Source organism: Mustela erminea, chromosome 7 (genome assembly GCF_009829155.1).
Source record: "Mustela erminea isolate mMusErm1 chromosome 7, mMusErm1.Pri, whole genome shotgun sequence".
Classification (NCBI taxonomy): Eukaryota; Metazoa; Chordata; class Mammalia; order Carnivora; family Mustelidae; genus Mustela; species Mustela erminea.
In genome coordinates, this window is record NC_045620.1 from 66,516,016 (window position 1) to 66,537,885 (window position 21,870).

The following is a 21,870-nucleotide window of genomic DNA, read 5'->3' on the forward strand; positions in this document are numbered from 1 at the left end:
TACCCAGTGTGCCTGGTATGTGGTGTTTCTACAGGTTCCATTTGGAGCATCTGCGGGGATCTGAAAAATTGCAAAAGGGTCAAAACACTTGTAATTAAAAGGAAGAATAAATTTTAGATGTGCCAATTATTTTCTCTCAAGGACCTTCAGTGACCACCATGGAAAGACATGGAATTTAATTAGACCACAGGGGTTTCCAGCCACGATAAATCAAACTGCATGGAATAAGGCAATGATAGAACGGTACGCTCTGGGGTGAGAGAATCCAGTGATGAATAAATTCATCTTACTGTAAAGAAGAGACACACAACAATTCAAGGCTTTTGAAAAAAGCATCATTTATTTCAAAGTACAACACAAAGTTGTATTTTTAAGAAATACACATTCAATCTTGTATCCCAAGACTTGGCTATGTGCATTTCAGTTTATCGTTAAAATAACTTCAGGTATACAAATGGTACATACCTCAAGTACAAACAGCACAGAAAATGCGTATGGTCTCAACCGAATGTTTTTACATTCATTCATGGTTCTTAAAGTTGACTTACATTTCTGTAATCTGCTTTTAAACCAAGACAGCCTTATTTTAAAAAAATACTCTGTATTTTTCAGCACAAAGTCCTCATACATTTTTAAAATTAGATCTTGGTGCATAATATTGCGAAATTATTAAAAACCAAACTTGGTAATTTAATAAAATTGTCACATGCCAGGACTTCTGAATCAACTCAAATTATCTCCTTAGCTGTAAATGTCAAATTTGTGTTCAGACAGATAAATAAAGGATGGAAGAAGACAGGTGGTGGAGACTTGATAGCAGCTAAGGTTTTCAGATGTACAGGTCTTATTAGAGAGTTTGTGGCTGAGTCCAGACTTTTCCCTAAAAGCACAACAGCAAATCTCATATTATCATAATTGCAAGAAAGATCTGAAAGAAGCGAGTGGTACAAGCCTGCCCTGCTTGAATCTGTTTTGCAAAGATGAGGAGGGTGGGGAGTGGGAAGCTACAGCAGTAACAGCCTTAAAAAGATGTCTCAAAAACTGGCATATCATGATCTAGATGAGGGGCCCCCACTTTGTTTTGTTTTGTTGCCTAATTTCAATTCTCATGAGGGAAGTGTGAATTAGACCAAGGGTCGGAGCTTCTTCTTCCGATTGTGGGGCTCCATATCCGCCATGGGTTGTAGGTCTGCCCCAAGTCATCGGCTGGACTCGAGGTGGAGGGAGCATGAGGAGCAGAGGAGTTTTCTGTGCCCATGAGGCCAATGCTTGGCAGCGCGTTGGCTGGAGTGGTGAAGGGCAGGGTACTGTTCAGGTTGCTGGACCAGATCGAGTTGCTGAATGGAGTGGTGGACCACAAGCTGCTGGTGTTGCCAAGGATCGACTGAAAAGACAGAAAACACGCAGCATGGAGCATCAAGGCTGACAGGCGCACAGGTGCTACGCGGGTGACACTTATGCTAGAAACTGGGGCTGGGCCAGAAGTGCTTTCACCTTCTTTATTTTGAAACAAATGTTTCATACGTACAGCCATCTCAGCATCTGAGCAGATGGGTCTGCTCTCTTAAAGGGCTGGCAAACCACAGTGGGCCACACCCAGCCCTGCCTGTTTCTAAGTCAAAGGGCTGCGGGCACATGACTGCCCCGCTGGGGGAGGGCCCGTCCGGCCATGTCGGCGCAACCGCAGCAGAGGGGAACAGATGCAAAGAAGCAGGATGGCCTGTGAAGCCTAAAATATTTACTGACCCATTTTAAAAGCAGCTTAACCATTCTCTAAAGCTGAATCCAGAATGATTTACAAGTAAAGAAGGTAAAGTATCTACTTTCAACCCTGCATGTCTAATTTAGTTTTCCTGAGAATGAAGAGGGAATCACAGCAGGGTATTTTTCTGTGATCATTTTGTGAAAGCTGAAACCAGTAATTATCTTGGCAAGAATACTTCTTTGGAGCATGATCTCGACAGAAAAATTCAGCTGAAAAACCAACAAATGTACACTGGAAAAGCTCAAGCTAAGGTGCTCCCCCAAAGCAAAATTAATGCACCCTTCCAGCAGCTTGCTGCCGGGGGCTCGAGGGCCTACAGGTCGTAGAGGGTGAAGGCCACCCTCTGCCGCTGTCTGGCTGCCAGCCACACCTGCGGCCTGACTTGCAGGTTGGGAAGAGGCGGTAATGCTTTGGCTCAGCTCAGAGATCCACCCCACTGGAGCTCACTTGTGCTTCCTATAGTTTCCTGACTATAATCGCTGAGGAATACCTGTGGGTCCCTTGGGCAGAGTATGAAGACACGGCAATGAGGACCATAGAAGAACTAATCTGCCCCTTCCAGGCCATGCTCCGGCCTCTGTAACGGCGTCAGTGCCGTCTGAGGAGCAGTGACAGTAACAGCAGGAGTGATGAGGGAGCAGGTGAGGCCGAGCCCCAAGTACTCACTGTGGCCGTGTGGGTCGGGGAACTGGAACTGGCTGGCCAGGAAGGGCTGGGATCTGTCGCTGGAGAGTCCCAAAGGTACGAAGGGCCACTACTAAACTCGTTCCAGCCTCTCTGGGAGGCCTGATTGCATGACCGAGATAACCCAAGTTTGCTGAAAACTTCTGCAAATAAGGAAGCAATTAAGTGTGTATTATTTTGCCATGCTCACAGGGGCATTCACTCAGAGGCACATGTCCCCCCAGCTCTCACTTAGGGCCCCTCACCTGCTCTGCCAGCTCCCACCACAGCCTGGGGAGAAGGGGGCATAGGGGGTGTTCCCCAGAACTCGAGTGCACGGCACACAGTCTGAGCTCTTTACCCGGCCCGCTAACTGGATGACACAGTGCAAACATCCCATTGCTAACGTGACTGCCTCTAAAGCAAAGCTCACACTGCAGCCTCTAGTCTGGGACACCAAGTAAGGAGCCCAGCATGGCCAGGAGTCACCTTTCAGACACACAATCCTTTCTTGAAGTTCTTAACCGCTGGGGACCACAAACCAGCTGGCACTCCTAGCACTGAGCTGGCTCTACCAGACGCCTGGGCCTGTGGGCGGGTAGAAGAGAAGGCCCTTTAGAGAGGTTCCTGCTGGGCCTCCCTTGGCCACTGTGCCAAGAGCTGATGGGGCCTGGGCCCAGGAATCTGTCTGCGAGAGCTGCAACAGCCCGGCTGCCCTGAAGTCAGCCTGCGTGTTTTCTGTCAGTGCCTGACTACAGGGACAAAGAAACGTGCTGACAAAATGACAGGCTGGAGGCGCCTGCGTGGCCTAGTCAGTTAAGTGTCTGCCATTGGCTCAGGTCGTGATCTCAGGGTCCCTGCTTAGCACGGGGAGTCTGCTTCTCCCTCTCCCTCTGGCCCCACCACTTGTGCTCGCTCACTCTCTCACTCACTCTCAAATAAGTAAAATCTTTTTTTTTTTTTTCCAAATAAGTAAAATCTTAAAAAAAAAAAAAAAAAGGCTCTCTTAGTTCAGTGTGTTTCTCCACACATAAAACTAGACCTCATCTTCCTTTTTCTTTGTCCATGTGCTTATTAGTTGCAGGTCTAGTGTTAAACACTCACCACCAGTTAGGTTAAAAGAATTCCCAAAGGCCGAGAACGAATTGAGGGGTGTGAAGTCAGGGCTGCTGGGGTTGCTGGCAGGACTCCACAAACCCGAGCTGGATGTTACAGGAGGAAAATGCAACACACAGAGATGTATACTGGTTAGTGCGCACAGGCCTGTTACACATGGCTTCGCAGACAGCAGGCGCTGCGTCACCCGGGGGCACTCAGGCTATGGAAGACAGGCTCCTGTGCCAAAAAGGGTTCAGGCACAGAGAGGTTCTGAGCTCCTAGCCTACGCAGGAGCTGTGAGCCAGGCTCAAAGCAGGTGTTCTGTGGAGAGAACAGGTATTCTTTTTTTTCCTTATGTTGATCTTTTGGTAATGGAAGATTGATTTAAAAAATTTCCAATCCAGCACTCACCCCTTTCAGTACAGAGTAGGTTGAGTTGGGGCTGTACGGACGGTCTTTACTGTTACTGACCTGGGAAATCGAACCACAGCAATCGCTGCCCGTCACCGTGCCCAGGAGGGTTGCTCAGGGTCAGGAGAGCACATCTCCAGTATTTAGTACACACTGTCCCGTACCAACTCTTAAGCATAGTTTGTTCTCCTCTATGTGCTCACATCCTTTCTTACAACAGACCGTGACAGGGGAGTAGGACGGACACACACCTGGCCCTCTGTCGGGGGAGCCACTGGGCCTTCTGCTTCCACCCAACAGACCAGAGCTCCGAGAGGATGGCCTACTTGGAATCTCGGGGGATACACAGGTATGGATGGAAGAAGCTAGCCCTGCCTTTTAGCTTTCTTTTGATTAAGAATGGTCTACTGTACCTGTCTGAGCCATCGCTGTCGACAGGAGTGTGTGAAATGCCAAGGCTGCTGGAAAAATCTGTTTTGTTTGAAGAAACTTTAGCAAAGCCATTCCCGCCTGCAACAATGGACTCTGCATCAATGAAAGGCAATTCTACTGTGCCCAAAGCCCAGGTGTGACAGATAGGACCCCAAGCCACTCACCTGGACTCTTGTCGTACCCGGCTGTGACTGCAGCAAAAGTAGGGTTGCCGTTCTTGCCAGGGAGTGAGGCTGCTTTTGTCAACTTGTGTTTGCTTCCATTTGGCTGCTTGATTTTAGGGTCACTTGAAGGAAGAAGCAAAGAGAGAGGCCATTCCTCATTAGTCCAGGCTGGAGGCCTGCTGGGGGCACTTGTCTTGGGCGGTCTGGCGGCCCCGAGACTGAGCCCATGCAGTGCCCTCACTGTAGCTGGGCCCAGGTTTTGACGGGGAGCTGGAAACAGCCCAGGACAGCCCCCCAAGTATGGCCTGGCCTCACCTAAAATGCTGCCAGACCTAAGACTGTGCTGTCTGATGGGACACAAGGGACTTGGGGGAAAGGTGTGAAAACAGAAGGCCCCTAGAAAAGAGACCAGGGCAGGGATGAACAATTAGGGGCTGGCAAAGCTGCAATCCCATTTTAAAGAACACTGAGGAGGGAGCCATTGGGTCATGGGCTGAGGAGGAGACCAAGGGCTCACTGGCAGGCAATACTTCGTGACAGGGTTCTAGTCTATGGCCTGTCAGGACCTGGTAAGGGGCCCAGTACAGCAAGGGCCCCCCCAAGCAGGGCAGCCTGCCCTCTAGTTCTTTGGCAAGAGAGAAAAACTGGGCAGGTTGTCTGTCATGTCAGGCTGAGTGGTTCCCCAAGGGCAGAGCAGGGACGGTGACAACATTGGGCGTGGCTTGCAGGTGTGTGTGTGGGGAAAACGTGCAGCACTGGGGGCATTCTGGCACTCACTAAGAACTTGTCCCGGGCTCCTCACTCTTACTGAGGTTGCTGTTACACCAAGTTAGCCAAACACGGGGGGGCTCTGGGCCTCCACGAAGGAGCGTCATCATGGGGTCCTGCCTGCCCATCGGGAGGCTGCCACCTCTGTGCATGGCACCTGGTGCAGCAGCTCTTGCGACGGCCGGTCTTGGCCTGTAACTGCTGAGCTCTGCAGCCATAAGGGCGAAATAAACATCCTGTAGAGCCGCTTCCTTAATGCACAGGGCGGCTGTAGATCTTCAATACTTAGGATGCTCATTGACTCCTGAATTAGAAAGTAATTCTACTAAGTTAAATGATGCATAGTTGGGGTCGGGCAACAACCCCAGGAAAGGGCAGAAGATGGTAGAGGGCAGGAGCGGTGGGATGGGACAGCAGGCTGCGGCCACTGAGCGCTTCCAATCCAAGAGTGCAAGCATTTACCGAACTTAGTTATCTGAAGGGTGGGGGACAGCCAGGGACCCACCTGCTGGAGCTGCTGTTAACGATGCTGCTGTAGCTGCCCCGGGTCGAGAACGGGCAAGGTGCAGCAGGGGGAGAGGGAGAGGCAGGTGTCGGTGAGGTCTGGCGTTGTTTCAAAAAAATGTCTGCGTTGAGGGTTTGCAGAGAAAGTTTATAAAGACTATCGGTAGCTGGAAATGAAAAATAAATGGTCTTGTTAATGTAGTGTTTTGATTTTTACTCTTGAAATTACTTTTGATGTTCTGATAGAATGCAGAACTCAACCGCTTCTATAAAACAAAAACGAAAACAAAAACAGCCAGCAAGAAAGCTTTTACATGTGTTTTGTTTAAAGGTTTGAAAGGGAAAAAGGAAGTCCTGTGTCTCTCTGTCTAATGAGGCATTCCAATTCACCGCTCCTCAGTGTTCTGCCAGATGCTCCTGGACAGCTTCTCCTGGCTCAGGAGGGAAGGCGGCTCTTCCTTGTCCTTCAGGGGTGGGCAGGGAAAGTCAGTGCCTGGGACCGGACAGAGTCCCTGTATTTCCACCCAGGCACGTGTGGGGGTGGCAGGCAAAACATCCCTGAGTCCTATAGTTTGACCCTACCCTGCTGCTGCCCCAGTCCACGGCACAAGGATGCGAGCTCTTAGAGAGTCCTACTGCCCTTTAGGATAATGTGTACACAGCTGTTTGAAAGATTTAAAAAAGAAAAAGCCTACATAAATAAAATATTAATTCTGCACTCACAAAGAGGAAACACATATAACTTCTTTCAGAAAACGGCATCATCTGGCGAGGATGCATGCGGCCCCAGCCATGGGGGCCGTGGCCTCTGTGAGCTCAGCCCCCATGGGCTCCTGGGGTGTGTGGTTGCGCACCTCCCCGCAGTTCTCCTGGCATAATGGCCCCGTCCTGTCACCCTCCTTTCCCATCCCTGCCCAGCACACTCTTCTGCCGGGGCACATTCCCACTCCATCCCCGCCTGACGGCCCTTCCTGGCCCGTGCAAGCCCTGTCTACAGCGAGGACAGCCTGCTCTACTCCCAGTCTCTGTGAACGGTCTGTTTCATCTCACGTCCAGAAAGACCAGAAGCCAGCTCAGCACAGTGCTTCCACTTCCCTTGTGACTCTCTCCCACACCCGTGGTTCTCCCCAAGCCCCCAGGGCTCAGAGCCCAGATGGAGCTGCATGTTCCCTGGCTGCATCAAGGCAGCACCTATGGCACTGCCATGCTAAGCCCCCTTCTTCTCAAAGCCTGAGCTAGCCATTCATTCCCCATCTCCAGTGCCGCCTTGCAACTACCCCAGGATTCTGGCATTCCTCAGTGGTGTTGGCCCCTTATTCCCTGTCCCTGCCTCCACTCCACCAGCTCTCACCCTTGATCATGTGGTTAATCCCTTTCCTATATGCTCTGTAGTCTGTTAACTTGATGCCCATGTTCAGGGACAGCCCATCTCAAAGCTCTCAACCTTTCTGCCTGCCTCAGAAGCCCCTACAGCGCAGTGTGTCTGGTATCACCTCTATGTGGTAGGACCATTATTTGTACAACTGTCCTGATCCTTCCCAGCCACCCCTTGTAGGACATCTTCTCTGACTACCCTTTCCCCCCAAGAAGTGAGCCGGGAACTGTCGGCAGTGGGACAGTCCTCCTCCAATGGGATGTGTTTCACTGAGCCCAGGAGTAACTTAGTAAATGTTGGAATACAAGAGGGGAAGTTAAGTCAGAAGAAGACTTTTTGGACTAATGCTTGAAGTAAGAAGATGGGAGAAGGTAGAAGGTGACCAAGAATAGCATAGGGCATGTGCAATTAGAGAACTTTTTGACTCAACAGATTTCCTCTGGGGCTTTCTGTTTACCTTTCAATAAACCCTTGGATTTGTTGTCTTTTAAAGTCATGATGTTATTCGAAGAGAATTTTCTCAGCATCTCCTAGGGGCCTACGGAACCATGCTATAAGGGGTCCTGCCTGCGGGTGGAGCAATCTCTCCACATGGTTTTCCAGTGAGGTGCCGGCTAGCACAGCCGAGTGGAGGATGGTCTACCCCCTGGAAAGCCTAGGAAGTGTAGCTCTGCTAGCAGGGGGTTTGGAGGCTTGAGATCTCAGCCAGGTCAGTTATCAGTGAAGGGTGGAAAAGGGAAAAAAGACAAGAAAAAAGGGGGACAGGGAGCGTATTAGACTGATTCTTACTGGTTTCATGTAGCAGTTTTGTGTATATGATGGAGCCCTGCTGGAACTTTCCAGTAAGCTAGTGGAGAGAGTGGAGAGGTTACAGGATGTGGGACCAGGGTAAGGTATTCCTTGCTTGGAAACGCACACAATCGTTATGCAGATGTGGGCCTTGGAGCGAGTACACACTTTCTGCAGTGGCAAAGCCATCTAGCTGTCTGACAGGGAGCTCTGCCCCGAGGCTCTGAGCTCTTGGAGGCATCAGCTGGCCTTCTTAGATGGGCCTGGGGAGGAAACAGAGCATTCTGCTTTCCAAACATTTTCTTCTCCAGACCATTTGTCTGGCATTTCTTACGTTCCTCCCCTCCTGAGGTGGGGAGCCGAACTCACATGGGTTTGGATCTGGTCACCTTTTCTCCTCAACCCCAAAGGAGGGACAACAGCATGTTTGTCAGGTGCCACTTGGTGGTGACGCTGTCACGGCCAGCTATCTGGTCTTGAAGGCTGTGCCTGGTTGACACCCCCTCTCTCCTGTACGTGTTACTCATGGCAGCAGAGCTCATGCTGACCTCGCTGGGCTGCAGACAACCCTATGAAACTGGCTCCCTGGGAACCCGGTATCCCCAGTGCTGAAAACGTCCCTCTGTGGGGGGCGGTGATATCTGTTTAATACGGCATGGCCCAAATCACAAAGTGGAAGCCTAGGACCGGTGTCCAGCTGAAACTCAGAGGGGAATCTAAGGAAACAAAAAGCATTCAGCCTGGACACCAGGACTACTGAGAGATTCGTTTCAAGATCTCTTAATGACCAGGGATTTAGGTTTGTATCTCATCCCAGGCAAAAAAAAATAGTATTAAATAGTGCCAGAAAGCCTCATGGAAAATAGGGGTCTAGAGGTTTTACCACAGAAAGTGTCTCTTTCCAGTGTACTTATACAGGTGAAAATGTAAGAGGCGCCATGTTTCCGATACAACGCACCTGGATTTCCAAGTTCTTTTCCTCCTTTCCTTTACTGAGGACTCCAATCACACAGTCTTCATTTAAATCCCCCTTTGCCCCAAACAATCTTTTGTTCAACTCTGATTTTCCCTTTGGCACAAACTGGCTAAGTGTGAGTTCACTCTAACACCATATGGATTAGTTCTCAAGCTGGTCCTCTCTTGACCCCAAACACCTATAATTAGGCCCTTCCCTTGGCCTGTGTCCGTTGCCTTCTATTCTGGGTCATAAGTATGTAAGGCGAGGACTGCTATCTTATTTTAGTAGCCTGTGCTACTGCCATGATTTACTCTTGGCCAAGTCTGACAAACAAGGTCAAGAAGCTAGTGAGTAAAATAGAGAAACCTTCACACAGGTGGTTTACGTAAAAGATGTGGGTCAAGCTGAAGGAAGACTGAATTTTTACAAAAACGATTATCACACTGGCAAATGTTATGAGGAACTAGCCAGGCAAAAAATGGCTGCGTTAACAACTTTCTAAAGAAATATTTCTTTGGGTAAGTCACCGCTCCAGACAGATCTTCCCATTTTGTACACTGGGAAGTAGTGTGGTCTAGCAGCTCTGGAAAAAGAGCCCTCATGTGAACTGTCTCCTAGTTTTTCTGGCGTAAACACTCCCGCCACGGCCAAACAAGCTATGACACTTTCACCAATGGCAGACTATTGAACAAAGGGCTTTGGCTGGCTGGTACAAGTGGCCTCAGATACAAGGCCTCCTTTTAAAGCAATATGCCCCATGGAGTTTTCCTGCCTAGAGCGGACCCCACGGTTTCTCAATCCCCATACTTACAGCTGCCGGGCTTGTGAACTGGCACAGAATCCCATTCCGGGGGTGGAGAGTCTTTTTCACCTTCTGAGCTACTGGTGTTGCCTAGTTCTTGACTATTTGGGAGGAATTTTGCTAGAGCAGGTGGCCTGTTATCCACTAACTTATTTGTACCTACACAAAAACCAGGAAACAAAAAAATCATTAATGGAGGACAAACTCCTTTCTTTCAGGTCTGTTTCAATGAAACTTTTAATGAGGATGAGGATACCACCATAGCCTTTTATAGGATCGATGACTACTAATCGATTACTGATAACTCACAACTAGTAATTACTAGTACAATGAATCATGAAAATATCCATATGGTCAAACAAAAATACCTTTTGTTTTCTGGGAATTTCGTGATTTGGATCCACTTGTCAATGCAGTTGGAAGAGGAATCTTGGTTGGGAGATTTCTGCGTTGTTTACTTTCCAGTGGCGGGGTATAAGGGAGCTCTAAAGAACTGAAAGACAATCATGGATGGAAAATACAAATTTATGCCTTTGTTTTGGATCAGAGAGTAGAAGTTACTGATCATGCTACAATTTCCATTGCATATGTTTTCCTCATCTGGCTTCCTCAGACGCTATGTAGTCATGGTCCTAACTTAACACTGGCTGCTTTCCAAATGTTTCCAAGACTGCTCAGAAGACATGCAGCATTTGCAGATTTATCCTTTGCTATTCTGAGTGCTGACAATGAACTGAGGTCCGTTGTTTGATACTACGGAATGGGTTAGAGCATCTACCTCACATCGTATGTATAAAGGTTTTGGCAAAAACATGCTGTTTTGGGGGCTGCTAAATGCAGTCATTTTGCTTGTGAATGAGTCTCTCCCATTATCTGGACCACTAGCAGGATTCTTGAATGTGGAGATTCTGAAAGGTCTCCGACTTACAATGTCAAAGGGTCTGCACATTTGTCTCATAGAAACCATGAAATGAACCAGGGCTAAGTTCCTGGCTTGCCTATGAAAATCCACTAGCTCAATGCAGAGCAGGACTGATAGATTTGCCTAAGCTCTAGGGTGAATAGGGTGAGATGAATTTTCTTCTTTATCCTTATTAAGGTTAACCCTGGGCAAACATTTAAGTATTATTTTTTATTCATTCAGAGTATATATGTGTTCTAAAAGATTCAGAGGTAAGCTTAACATAATAAACATTTATAAATAGAACTAATTGGCTCTGAACTTCCTGTCCAAGGCAAAATGGGAGGCATGCTGAGCTATTTTAGTTTCTATAGCCTGATGTAGAAAACATTAAAATCTGCTGGGAGAGAAGCAATCTCTAGGAGAAATGGACAGATGACCTATAGAAGGTAACAGTGTGAGCAATGTAGCTGTCTGGGCCATAAAGGTATTCTTTACGAAGTTGCTTTTTTTTTTTTTTTTTTCCTAAAGATTTTATTTATTCATTTGACACAGAGAGATCACAAGTAGGCAGAGAGGCAGGCAGAGAGAGAGAGAGGAGGAAGCAGGCTCCCCGCAGAGCAGAGAACCCGATGCGGGACTCGATCCCAGGACCCTGAGATCATGACCTGAGCCGAAGGCAGCGGCTTAACCCACTGAGCCACCCAGGCGCCCAGGAAGTTGCTTCTGTAATGGCCACCAAGATCAAGTCAGAGGCTTGGGAAGGCCTAGGACAGGAACTAAGCTAACTGTGGTCCAAGAAGGGTGTTTTCCGGTGAAGGCATGAGACATAGCTGAGAGAACCCAGTGGCCCCTTACCAGGATTCTTTCAAAATTTATCAGTTATCTCCACCATTCTGGTCATGGCCAGAAAGCTGTCGGTTCAAGGCTGAGCAGAGAGCTTGCTTTTCATTAAAAATCTGACCAAGTTTACGCGTGCCACAGATGTTCTAAAATGGGTGTGTCTCTGGCAATTTCCACCTTAGGGTACTTCCTGTTCTGTCCCCAACCCTCAGGTGTGTGACTCCAACACACCACTCTGGCCTCCCCGAGCCTGTCCTTCAAGTTCTTTTCTATGTACCACATCATCTTCCTTCCGTTGCTACTCCAAATTCTCACTCCTAGAAGGCAGTCCGTTTCTGCTAGGTTCTGGGATGGGGACAGCCCACCGTACTAATTCACATCAGATCTCAAAGGTCAGAATGGTTCAAACCTTCTAGGTGACAGAATAATATATAAATATTAATAATATAAATAAACCCATTTTAACATAGGCTATTTACAACTATTTATATGGTAGTAGGTTAAAGTCATTTTCTTCTCTTTCTTTTTTATCTCTGCATTTCACAAATTTTCTATAATAAATATGTATTAGATTTGGAATCAGTAAAAGAGCTAACCAAAAATCCAAAGGGCTCTGTTAACCCCAATAAGTAGAATTTTTGGCAGGTTAACAAACCAATGTGAAAAAATTCACTTTTTATGGGCAAGAGTATTAATGTTACAGTTTTATAAACCTTCCATGTCCTTCCACTTCGGATTCACAGTGTTATTTAAAAATTGCACCTAAACAACAACAACAACAATAAAGGCTCCCATGAAACCCTCTGGTGCTGGTGGCAGAGGTGGATGTGTGGGAATTATTTTTAGGTAAGTCATTTATAAGTATGGAGGTTGGGGGTTATTTATACAAAGCTAACTCTGTGCCAATGTTAAATTAGTTGGTTTCTTAAGAAAAAAGATGTCAGACAACTATTTTATTTATGCTGATTCATACTTTCCAAAATTAAGCTAAATGATCTTTATCAAGAAACCTTTTTAAAGGCTTCTGAGTAACATAGGAAAGAGCCTACTTAATTTATAATTTTTAAAAATTAACATATAATGTATTATTAGCTCCAGGGGTACAGGTCTGTGAATTGCCAGGAAGCCTACTTAATTTAAATGATTCTTTATAAAAGGGAAAAACTGTAAGGTGGTTCAGATGCCAGGCTTGATTTTTGCTCTGTAATACACAGTCAGTGCTGCTGTCTGGGGAAGGGGGAAGGCAGAGAGCTGAAGCCAAGGTCAGGGTGAGCCAGGGCTCACGGGTCTGGAGGCCAGTATGTGAAATGTGGTGCCCACGGCCCTGAGCTGTGCTGTTAGAGTAGTAAAGAGGACAATTACTCTGTGAAGGCTCCCCCCCACACCCTCATTTTAGATTATTACATTTAAGTCATATAAAGTGTTGGTAAATAAATAGACAACAAAAGGATGAATGGTAGCTGCTGTCCTAAGCCAGGCCTGGTTCCACGATGCCTGAGCTGAACTCTCATTTCCTGGCCTCTTGGTCTTTTGGAAGTCTACAGGTCCACTTACTTCTATGGTGTTGAAGCTGGCCAAGATGGACTGACTGGCTCTCTGCCATTGCAACAGCGTGCTCCCCACTCCCAGGAACTGATTTTTTGAAGCGAACTTGAGGGAGTATAGTGGGAGGTGGCTGCAGAGGCAGACACCATGACTGAGTCACTGCTCTGCCTTTATCACCACCTATTTATAAGAAAACAGATTCCTCGGCATTTCAGGATTGGGTCTTGTAGCCTACAGATAACAGAACATCCCACTAATACTGACTATCAGCGTTTTGGCTGACTGATAGATGGAACATTTATTCCCAATCATATAAAGCTTTCAAAAGAAGATGATAATACATATATGCCTCATTAATGGTATCTCTTTTTAAGAGTGCATCTATACCCTGCAGGTCATGGAATCACAGTTAACACACTCACATCATTTCTGAGGTGACAGGAGTTTTGGGTATCACTAACATAAGGACTGGCAGTGATTTTACCTGAGTGACAGAGCAAGGTCTTTCCCGTCATAACTCAGTGTAGACAGGGAATGACTCTATTCAGAGAGGCCACATTTCTGGTTATTAAAAAAGCCAGTCTTTGTATGATCTCATGGATACGTGAAATTTAAGAAACAAAATAGAAGATCATAGGGGAAGAGAGGGAAAAAGAAAACAAGACAAAATCAGAGGGAGTCAAACCATAAGAGACTCTTAGTAAACAAACTGAGGGCTGCTGGTGAGGGGATGGGGTAACTGCATGATGGACATTACGATGGGCACTGGGTATTATATGAGACTGATGAATCACTGAATTCTATTTCTGAATAATAATACATTATATGGTAATTTAAATTTAAAAAATTAAAGAATACATGGTCTATTCTTTGTGAAAACAAACAAAAACAGAAACCAGTCTTTGTTTAACTCCATATCTGAGCGATGTCCTAATGAATTCTGACTGATTTAATAGATTTATCCCTGAGTTTGGAAAAACACAAAATAAAATTGGTGAGTTTAAAGAGATTAGATTAAGGAGGTTAGAAGAGTAAGGCTGCATATGGATTTCTTCAGTTACAAAAGACAATTTAGAAAGACAATTCAGAGGACAGTGCTTAAACTATTTTGCTGGTAACCATTTTTCTCTTAACTATACACCAAGAGGACATGAGTTAGCCTTGTAACTGTCCCTTGATGGAGAGCCAGTAGAGAATGGACTCCTGTAGCTTTCTGTTAACCAGAGACTCAAAGTCCTTATAAAATTAGAAGCATTCAAGTGAAATCTTTTATAAAATTTTCAAAATCAAATCTTCTAATGGTCAACTTATTTTATAAAAAAATACTGTATAAGAGGAAAAGGGATAAAGGTAAAAATTAACATGTAGTATTTGTCTAAAAAATACTATGTCTCTGAGCTCAGGCATCAAGGCTAACACACAATGCAGAATGGGTAAAATCACCTGTAATTCTGCTAATGGTCAATTTATCTGATAAAAATTTGGATTATAACAGAAGTCAGTGGAAAAGGGATGAAGGTAAGAATTAACATGTACTATCTATTTAAAAAATTATGTCTGCCAGCTCACACATCAAGGCTAATCATGCAGATTTGGCAAAAGCCACCTATGGAGGGGCGCCTGGGTGGCTCAGTGGGTTAAGCCTCTGCCTTCGGCTCAGGTCATGATCCCAGGGTCCTGGGATCGAGCCCCGCATCGGGCTCTCTGCTCCGCGGGGAGCCTGCTTCCTCCTTTCTCTCTCTGCCTGCCTCTCTGCCTAGTTGTGATCTCTGTCAAATAAATAAATAAAATACTATTAAAAAAAAAAAACACCTATGGAATGGTTTTGTTACGGTAATTTTTAGAAGGTTGGTTTTTAAATCCATGCTAAGGATTATAGCATGGTTTTCTATTCTCACAAGATTTCCATGAAAACTATGTTTTTTCATAATCTGTATTTTTAGCCTCATTTACTTAAGAATATCTTATCCATCACCTAAGCCTGCTTTAAAAGGCCTAGAAGGATAATCCCTAATCACTAGAGTGTTGTTGAGTCCTGAGATGCCAGAATGTTGTTAGCACTAATTAGTGCCTTAGGCTGATTTCTCTCCGGAGAGATCCAAGTGTGTCAACCATTGCTTCTAGCTGGATCAGATTGTTCTCAACGAACTGTGGGATTAGATCCAATAACAATTTGCACATAAGAGTGAATTTTAGGTCTAAATATTCCATTAGTAATAAATGACTGCCATATGCTGTATTATTTCATAAATTCAGAGATGAGGTTTCATTCCACTAGCGTTAACACCTAATTTTTAGGAGCTGTTGATTCTGTGGAGGAGACTGCCTGTGCCTGATTTAGGCCCTTCTAGGGAAAAGAGTACAGTTTATTGGTGTTTCTGGAAAACTCACACATTATTCCCAGAATCAAAGAATAGATCTTTCCAAAATGTAAGGCCAATTCTAATGGTAACAATGCTTTCCTTTAGTAATTTATACCCAATTCTCTCAACCTCCTAGGTCAATGCTCACTTATCACACAAGAAGGTAAACAGCTTCCAGGCTAATGGCCATTTTGTACAATCAACCATGAAGGGCATGAACAATGCTAAAACTAAACTTAGCTTATTCGGTAGATCTAAGGCTTAATGAAAGTAACCTTAGTTGATGACCTACTAGTTCAACTCCTTCATTCACTTTAGGAAACATTCTGTAGCAAGGCTTCCCTGTGGGGCCCACCAGAATTCTGTTCCATGGTGACTGGAATGGAGTTATTTCATAGTTAATTCTTGTCTGATAGGGGATATTTGCCCTGAACTTTTTTTTTTTTTTTTTAATTGGCGAAAGGAAAGAATCTTCAGCAGACTTCCCCTGAGTGCAGAGCCCAACTTGGGGCTTGATCCAAGGACCCTGAGATCATGACCTGAGCTGAAACCGAGAGTCAGACATTTGACGGACTCAGCCACCCAGGTGCCCCCTTGCCTGAGTATTTTTCAGATAAGAATAAATTCTTTCAAGTTTTATGGCACAGAATTCTAGACCCCAATTGCAGCTCTGGGTTAGTGAAGAGACTCAGGGGCTCTTTTTGAGAAAGTTATGCTCCTATCTGTGATTAAACCACCAAGGCCACCTTTATACGGAACTGAAATGGCTCTCTGCCTGGGAATGAATTACCAACCTAAAATTTCATCCTAAATTTTCAGAACAAGTCCTTAACTCTGCCTTTTCCATGTCTGATATCAGCAGCATGTGGTCCCCAATCAACACCAGGCATTAGAAAAACCCTGAGAGGAGCATGATGCAGCTGTGGCTTTTGTTGCAGAAACCCCACAGTAACAACCCACCACAAAAACATGACCTGATTCACCAGTCATTTCTTATGTATACCTGATTTCTCTGCATAATTTGTTTTTCTTACCTGGGTTTCACATCTGTTGGGATTTCTTTCTTTAAGAGTTTTTTGCTTTTTTGCTTCACTTGAGACATTTCATTTTCCTGTTTTTCAGGCATGGCTTGTTTTCCCTTTTGCTTTTCTGTATCCTGTAAAAAATGTACACTTACACTTGCTATGAAGGATTAATAAAAATGAGTGATACAGCCCTATATGAAGGCAGAGACATAAAATCAAAGAGGCAGCAGATACAACACATTATATGCATAAAAAGAATAAACTTCTTATATCTTTATTGTAGTTCTGTCAATTTTTTAGCCTTTGCTTTATTGTAATTATGTTTTGGAGAGCCTGAATTATAAAGAATGTTTTTTATACTCATGTTCTGCCTGGGGTGGGTGATGGCAGTGGCAGTGGTAGCTTCTCATTTTTAAGCACAGAGGTGGATGTGTAAAACCTTGCTCTTTTACAAGAAAAGTCAGCTTGGGGTACAATATAAAGTCCTATACTTCCGGCAATGTTGCTAATCCTAAGTACAGGTAAAATCTCGGGCGAGAAAGCAGTGCAGGCAGCAATACACGTTCACACCTCTTCACCAAGTGTTCACAAGCAACACCGTGAGCATGCAAGTGTTACAGTGGGTTTAATGCTAACCATTCACCATCAACTAGAGGGGCTTCATTATTTATTCACTTACTCAACCGACACTTACTGGTTACCCACTTGGTGCTGGGCAGTGGGGGCTCCCAGGGGCCCAGACCCTTTCCCCAAGGACTGTGAAGTCTAGCAGGAGGCAGACGCATATGATGGTTGGAGACTTGTACCCTGGTGGAGGGCTGTTCATGGTCTCTGACCAGAGCAGAGAAGGGCTGTCTTACCTGGCTTGAGTGTGGAGCCTGACAGAGAAGGCCACACCTAAGCTGCACTTAACAGCTATGCTGTGTCACTGGTCTGCTCACTGTGGTTTCTGGTCCCTGACTGGGTAAGTATGGAAGCCACACTTAGGCATGTTTATAGTGAGTCCACACTGTTGTGGCATCCAAGCATGAGACCAGTGGCCTGGCCTCCCAAACAAGGCACAGATCTGTTCAGGTCTTATTGGACTCATTGGGGAGTCCCATGTGGCATGGGTATGTACCGCCCATATGACAGACTAGAAAGAAACAACACTTTGGTTCTCACCCCAAAAAGCTGGAGCAACACGGTGTGCAGGGAAACACTGAGGCTAATCAGGGGACGGAAAGGGGAAGAACAGGCTCAGTCAAGCGGCACAGCTGTGGGTACGGGAGTTACTGGTACGGGTCAATGAAATGCAACCCAGCTTTACCGTTTATGGTCATTAAGGCACTGTGGGTTTTAACAGGTCACATCGGGTCAATCTGTTTAACTGTCAGGAGTAAATAACCAGAGAAAGGGCTAACTCACCCTCTTGCCCACATACATTTTAAGACTATTCTGAATTATTCAAGAAGTATTTCTTGAACACTTGACTCATCAAGCACTTTGTACACCATGAGCTCTCTGAGGATATCCAAAGAGATGGGAATTTTTGTCCTGTTGTTTCCCATGCACAAAGTTAGCATTCAGGTGCTTAGTACCTATTTTTTTTTTTTTTTTAATTTTAATTTGCCTTAAAAAAAACTGAGTATAGGTGACACAAATGTGACACATTTCAAGTGTACAACATAGGGATTCAACATCTATGTTATGCTACACTCATCACAAGTGTAGCTCCCATCGGTCACCACACAATGCTGCAGTGGTATCATTGCCTACATTCCCTATGCCGTGCCTTCCATCCCTGTGACTTATTCAGTCCACAACTGGAAGCCTGTACCTCCCACTACCCCTCACTCATTTTGCCCATTCCCCCCCGCCACCTCTCCTCTGGCCACTACCAGTTTGTTCTCTGTATTTGTGGGTCTGATTCTGCTTTTTGTTTATTCATTTGTTTTGTGTTTTACATTCCACACCCGTGTGAAAGCAGGTGGCATTTGTCTTTCTCAGTCTGATTTTTTTTTACCTAGCATAACTTCCTCCACCTGTGCAATCACACAGCAGGAGCTCATCCCTTTTTAATGGCCATGTAATATTCCACTCAAGCCTTCCTTTTTGAATGAATGGGTTGAGGAAGGTTGGAAAACACACCTGTGGGATAGTGACCTGTCAAGTCTGTTATCTAGTTAGGAAGAAAACACACACAACTGGCAAGCAGATCAGTCAATAAGAAATAAAAGCACAGAAACTGTATGCAAGAGCACTGAGGAGGACAACTAAAAACCAATCTAGAGGGAGGACAGAGGTAATGGAGCTACACGGAGTCTGTGCTGTGTCTGTAAGAAACAAATGGTGGGGAAGGAGATGGGAGGAGCAGGAGGAAGTGAGCAGAGAGGGGAGAATGATGCCAGGGGTGCACAGAGAACGGCAGCAGATGGGGTCAGCTGGAGAGAAGCGTTAGGAGAAAAGCCAGAAAGGCAGGAAAGGAAGTGAGGAAACGTGAAAAAAGCCTACCCTGAAAATGCTTCCAAATGCTTATTCATATCACTGAAACTGTTGGGATTCCACTCAAAGACAAGTAGATGGCATTCTACTTCTTTGAAGGAATCTTTTTGGTTATAATAAAGTACAGAACTCCAGGACTATGCACTGTCCTGAGGGCATACAGAGCACCCCACCAAATGTGACAGACCCAAAGGGGAGGGGAGCAGACAAGAAAAATAAGTCACATGTAAATTTCATTTAAAAATTAACATGCAGATAACGCTGTTAGACATCTTTAAGAAATGATTCCTTAGATCACTAGATTAAAACTGAAAATGAAATTCGGGCCTGTAATATTAAAGGCTAAATAAGGATCATAATAAATTTGGAATACAGTTATCTAAAAATAAAAATGCCAAAATAGAATTATGCCTTCACTTTTCTGCATAGCACTTGTAACTTACAGTCTCAGACCTGTTCACAACAGTAACTTTAACTTCCATTTACCTAATGCCACTAAGTACCAGGCATTTTGCAGTATTATCTGACACTAGTGCCAACCCTGAGAGCTGAGGACTTTGAGAAGTGAGGTGGTTTCCTTGATCTGGTAATGTGTGCCAAGCAGAGTCCCTATTTCTGGGTGACCGCTAAAGCCTGGGGTCTTCCCCTGGGCCACCTGCCTCTCCACGACAGTCCCTACCCTAACTGTGGGAGGACTGAGCTGCTACTGACGCCCACTGTACCAGCAGTGGTAAGACATAAGTCCCATATAATTAAAATGGTCTAGTTCCTTCTTATCCTCTTTTGATACTTAAAATTTGAAAAATGACTTCATGAGCCAGAGAAGTTACTATTCCAGACAGTCCCTGACTTTCAAGCAGTGTGTCCAATTTCTAGTCCCTGACTTTCAAGCAGTGTGTCCAATTTCTAACTACTTTACTTTATCAACATGCTTGCCAATGCTCCTGTCGGGGCAGGGGGAAATGACAACCTCCAACGTGGGGGCTGTGACTGCTTCCTGAGAGCCAGTGACTGTCTAGGCCATGCCTATGCACTCAGAGGAGGCATTCTCAGAACGTGTGCCTACATTAGAGATAAAGCCCGATCTATAAGACAGTGTCTCGTGTGCTGCAGGGGACACTTCCTTCTCTCATTTGTTTATGGGAGACTGTCATACCTCTTTGAGGAGAGGCTCTGTGTCTGGGTTGGAGGTCTCCGTGGTCGTGGAGGAGCTGTCGTCATCAGCCAAGGAGTCTTTCAGATCGTCTTCCTGTGGCTTTCCCTTTCCCTTTTTCTCCTTTTCCTCTTGCTTCTTAGGTGGTTTCACCTTGCGCTGAAGAGGTTTTCCTTTCCCTGGGGATAAAAATATATTACATGTTTATAAAAAATAAAAAAAAAATAAAAAAAAATCAAAGTAAAGTAACTTTTTGATTTTTCAAATAGCTCAGAAAACACAGCCATTGTAACTTTCCTCCAAGAGGCTGGACTCTTTCATTACCGAAGGTTTCTTTCTCTACTTTATTTCTTCTCTGATTAAAACTTTCCAAATCATGTTTGACTTTTTTGATGAGAATATTTGTAAAAGTCAATTTTATTCAGGCACAATTTATGTACAATAACATAAACCCATTTAAAGTGTACAGTTCAATGATTTTGGCAAACTGAGTAGTTTTGACAAATCTATGTCTGTCTTAGAATATTTTTTGATATCTGAGGATGATGTGGCTTTGAAAAGTGACAGAAGTGAAAACCAGAGATCCTTTCCAATCTCTTTGGAGCTGGAAGCTTGAGGGTGACACAGGATGAACTGTCCTTGGGCATCACCCAAGGGATGCTAAGAGGCCTGGTGCCAGAGCCATGATGGCTGAGTCCAGATCTTGGCTCTCCCGAACCAGGTGTATGACCTTGGCTTCCCATCGGGGTTGTAATAAGGAATTGCATACAGCCCTCAAAGCAGTGCCTGACACATAAACACCATGGAATGTTCTATATGGACAGAGTGAAACAGAGCTCTAGTGAGCTTAGTATTTTAAAAGATATGGATGCTCCCAAGACAAATGAGAAACTAACCCATAGCATATTTGAGTGCCTACTGCTTCCCAGGCAGCGCTCCATGTCCTGGGACTACAACAGCCCCAACGACATAACCCTTGCAGCTTCCGTTCTAGCTGAGTTAGACAATGGCAGAGAAACTGCCAGACTCCAAAACCTGTGGAATCACCTGCGTGGGCAGGCAGGCTAGAGCTGCAGAAGCTACATAAGCCACAGCCTCACCCATTGTTTACATGCCATTTGAAAATACATCCTTTTGATAATGGGGCTTAAACAAGTTATTTAAATCCTAATGTCTCCTGGCCACTGGTTAATTGTTGCCAGAAACTCCAACTCTGGCGTCTAGAACTGGGGTTGGCAAACGGTGGCCCTGGAAGGAATCTACCCTGCAGCCTGTTTTGTATGGCTTGTGAGGTGAGAATGATTTTTTCATTTTCAAGTGATCAAAAAAAAAAAAAAAAAGAAACAAAGAATATATGACAGAGATTGTATGTGGCATACCATGCCTCATGTATTTACTGTTTGGCCCTTTACAGGAAACCTTTGATGGGCCTGATCTAGAAAAAGAACAGGTAAAGGTCCGACTGGATTTTAGGAATGACATTTTGTCATTTTCTTTCACACTAATTCCAGGAGGTAATAAACTTGAAACTACAACTAGGACATTAAGTCTCAAAAATTGAGATGCTTTTGTTTTAGGAGAAGACTGAACAGTTGGTTTAATTACAACAGCTTCTGCTCCACCCTGACAGCCTGGAGCTCCTTTCTGCAATGGCAAACGGGCAGGAGCCTATGTGGCTCTGACCCTCGGAGCCCCCGGATTTCTTAGATTCTGAGTTCAAGAGTTCATGCTGCGAGTACTTCAGACTTTCCCATGTGCCTGAGATCGATACCCCATGCAATGAACAATTCTGTCATGCTTATGAACATTCTCTGGGTGAGAGGCACT

General features: G+C 45.1%; 1 protein-coding gene across 1 annotated transcript in view; it reads right to left on the bottom strand.

The window, feature by feature from the left end:
• Positions 1-318: 318 nt before the first annotated feature.
• Positions 319-21,870, bottom strand: part of TMEM131 (transmembrane protein 131) — a 212,579-nt gene continuing 191,027 nt past the window's right edge. Inside the window, exons 32-41 of the mRNA XM_032351980.1 lie at positions 20,047-20,222; positions 16,416-16,537; positions 10,098-10,222; positions 9,739-9,888; positions 5,807-5,972; positions 4,534-4,655; positions 4,351-4,447; positions 3,533-3,630; positions 2,432-2,592; positions 319-1,384 (exon numbers count right to left, since the gene is read on the bottom strand). Coding sequence (XP_032207871.1) covers positions 1,100-1,384; positions 2,432-2,592; positions 3,533-3,630; positions 4,351-4,447; positions 4,534-4,655; positions 5,807-5,972; positions 9,739-9,888; positions 10,098-10,222; positions 16,416-16,537; positions 20,047-20,222 — 1,502 coding nt within the window. The 3' untranslated portion in view covers positions 319-1,099. The remainder of the gene's footprint in view (positions 1,385-2,431; positions 2,593-3,532; positions 3,631-4,350; positions 4,448-4,533; positions 4,656-5,806; positions 5,973-9,738; positions 9,889-10,097; positions 10,223-16,415; positions 16,538-20,046; positions 20,223-21,870) is intronic.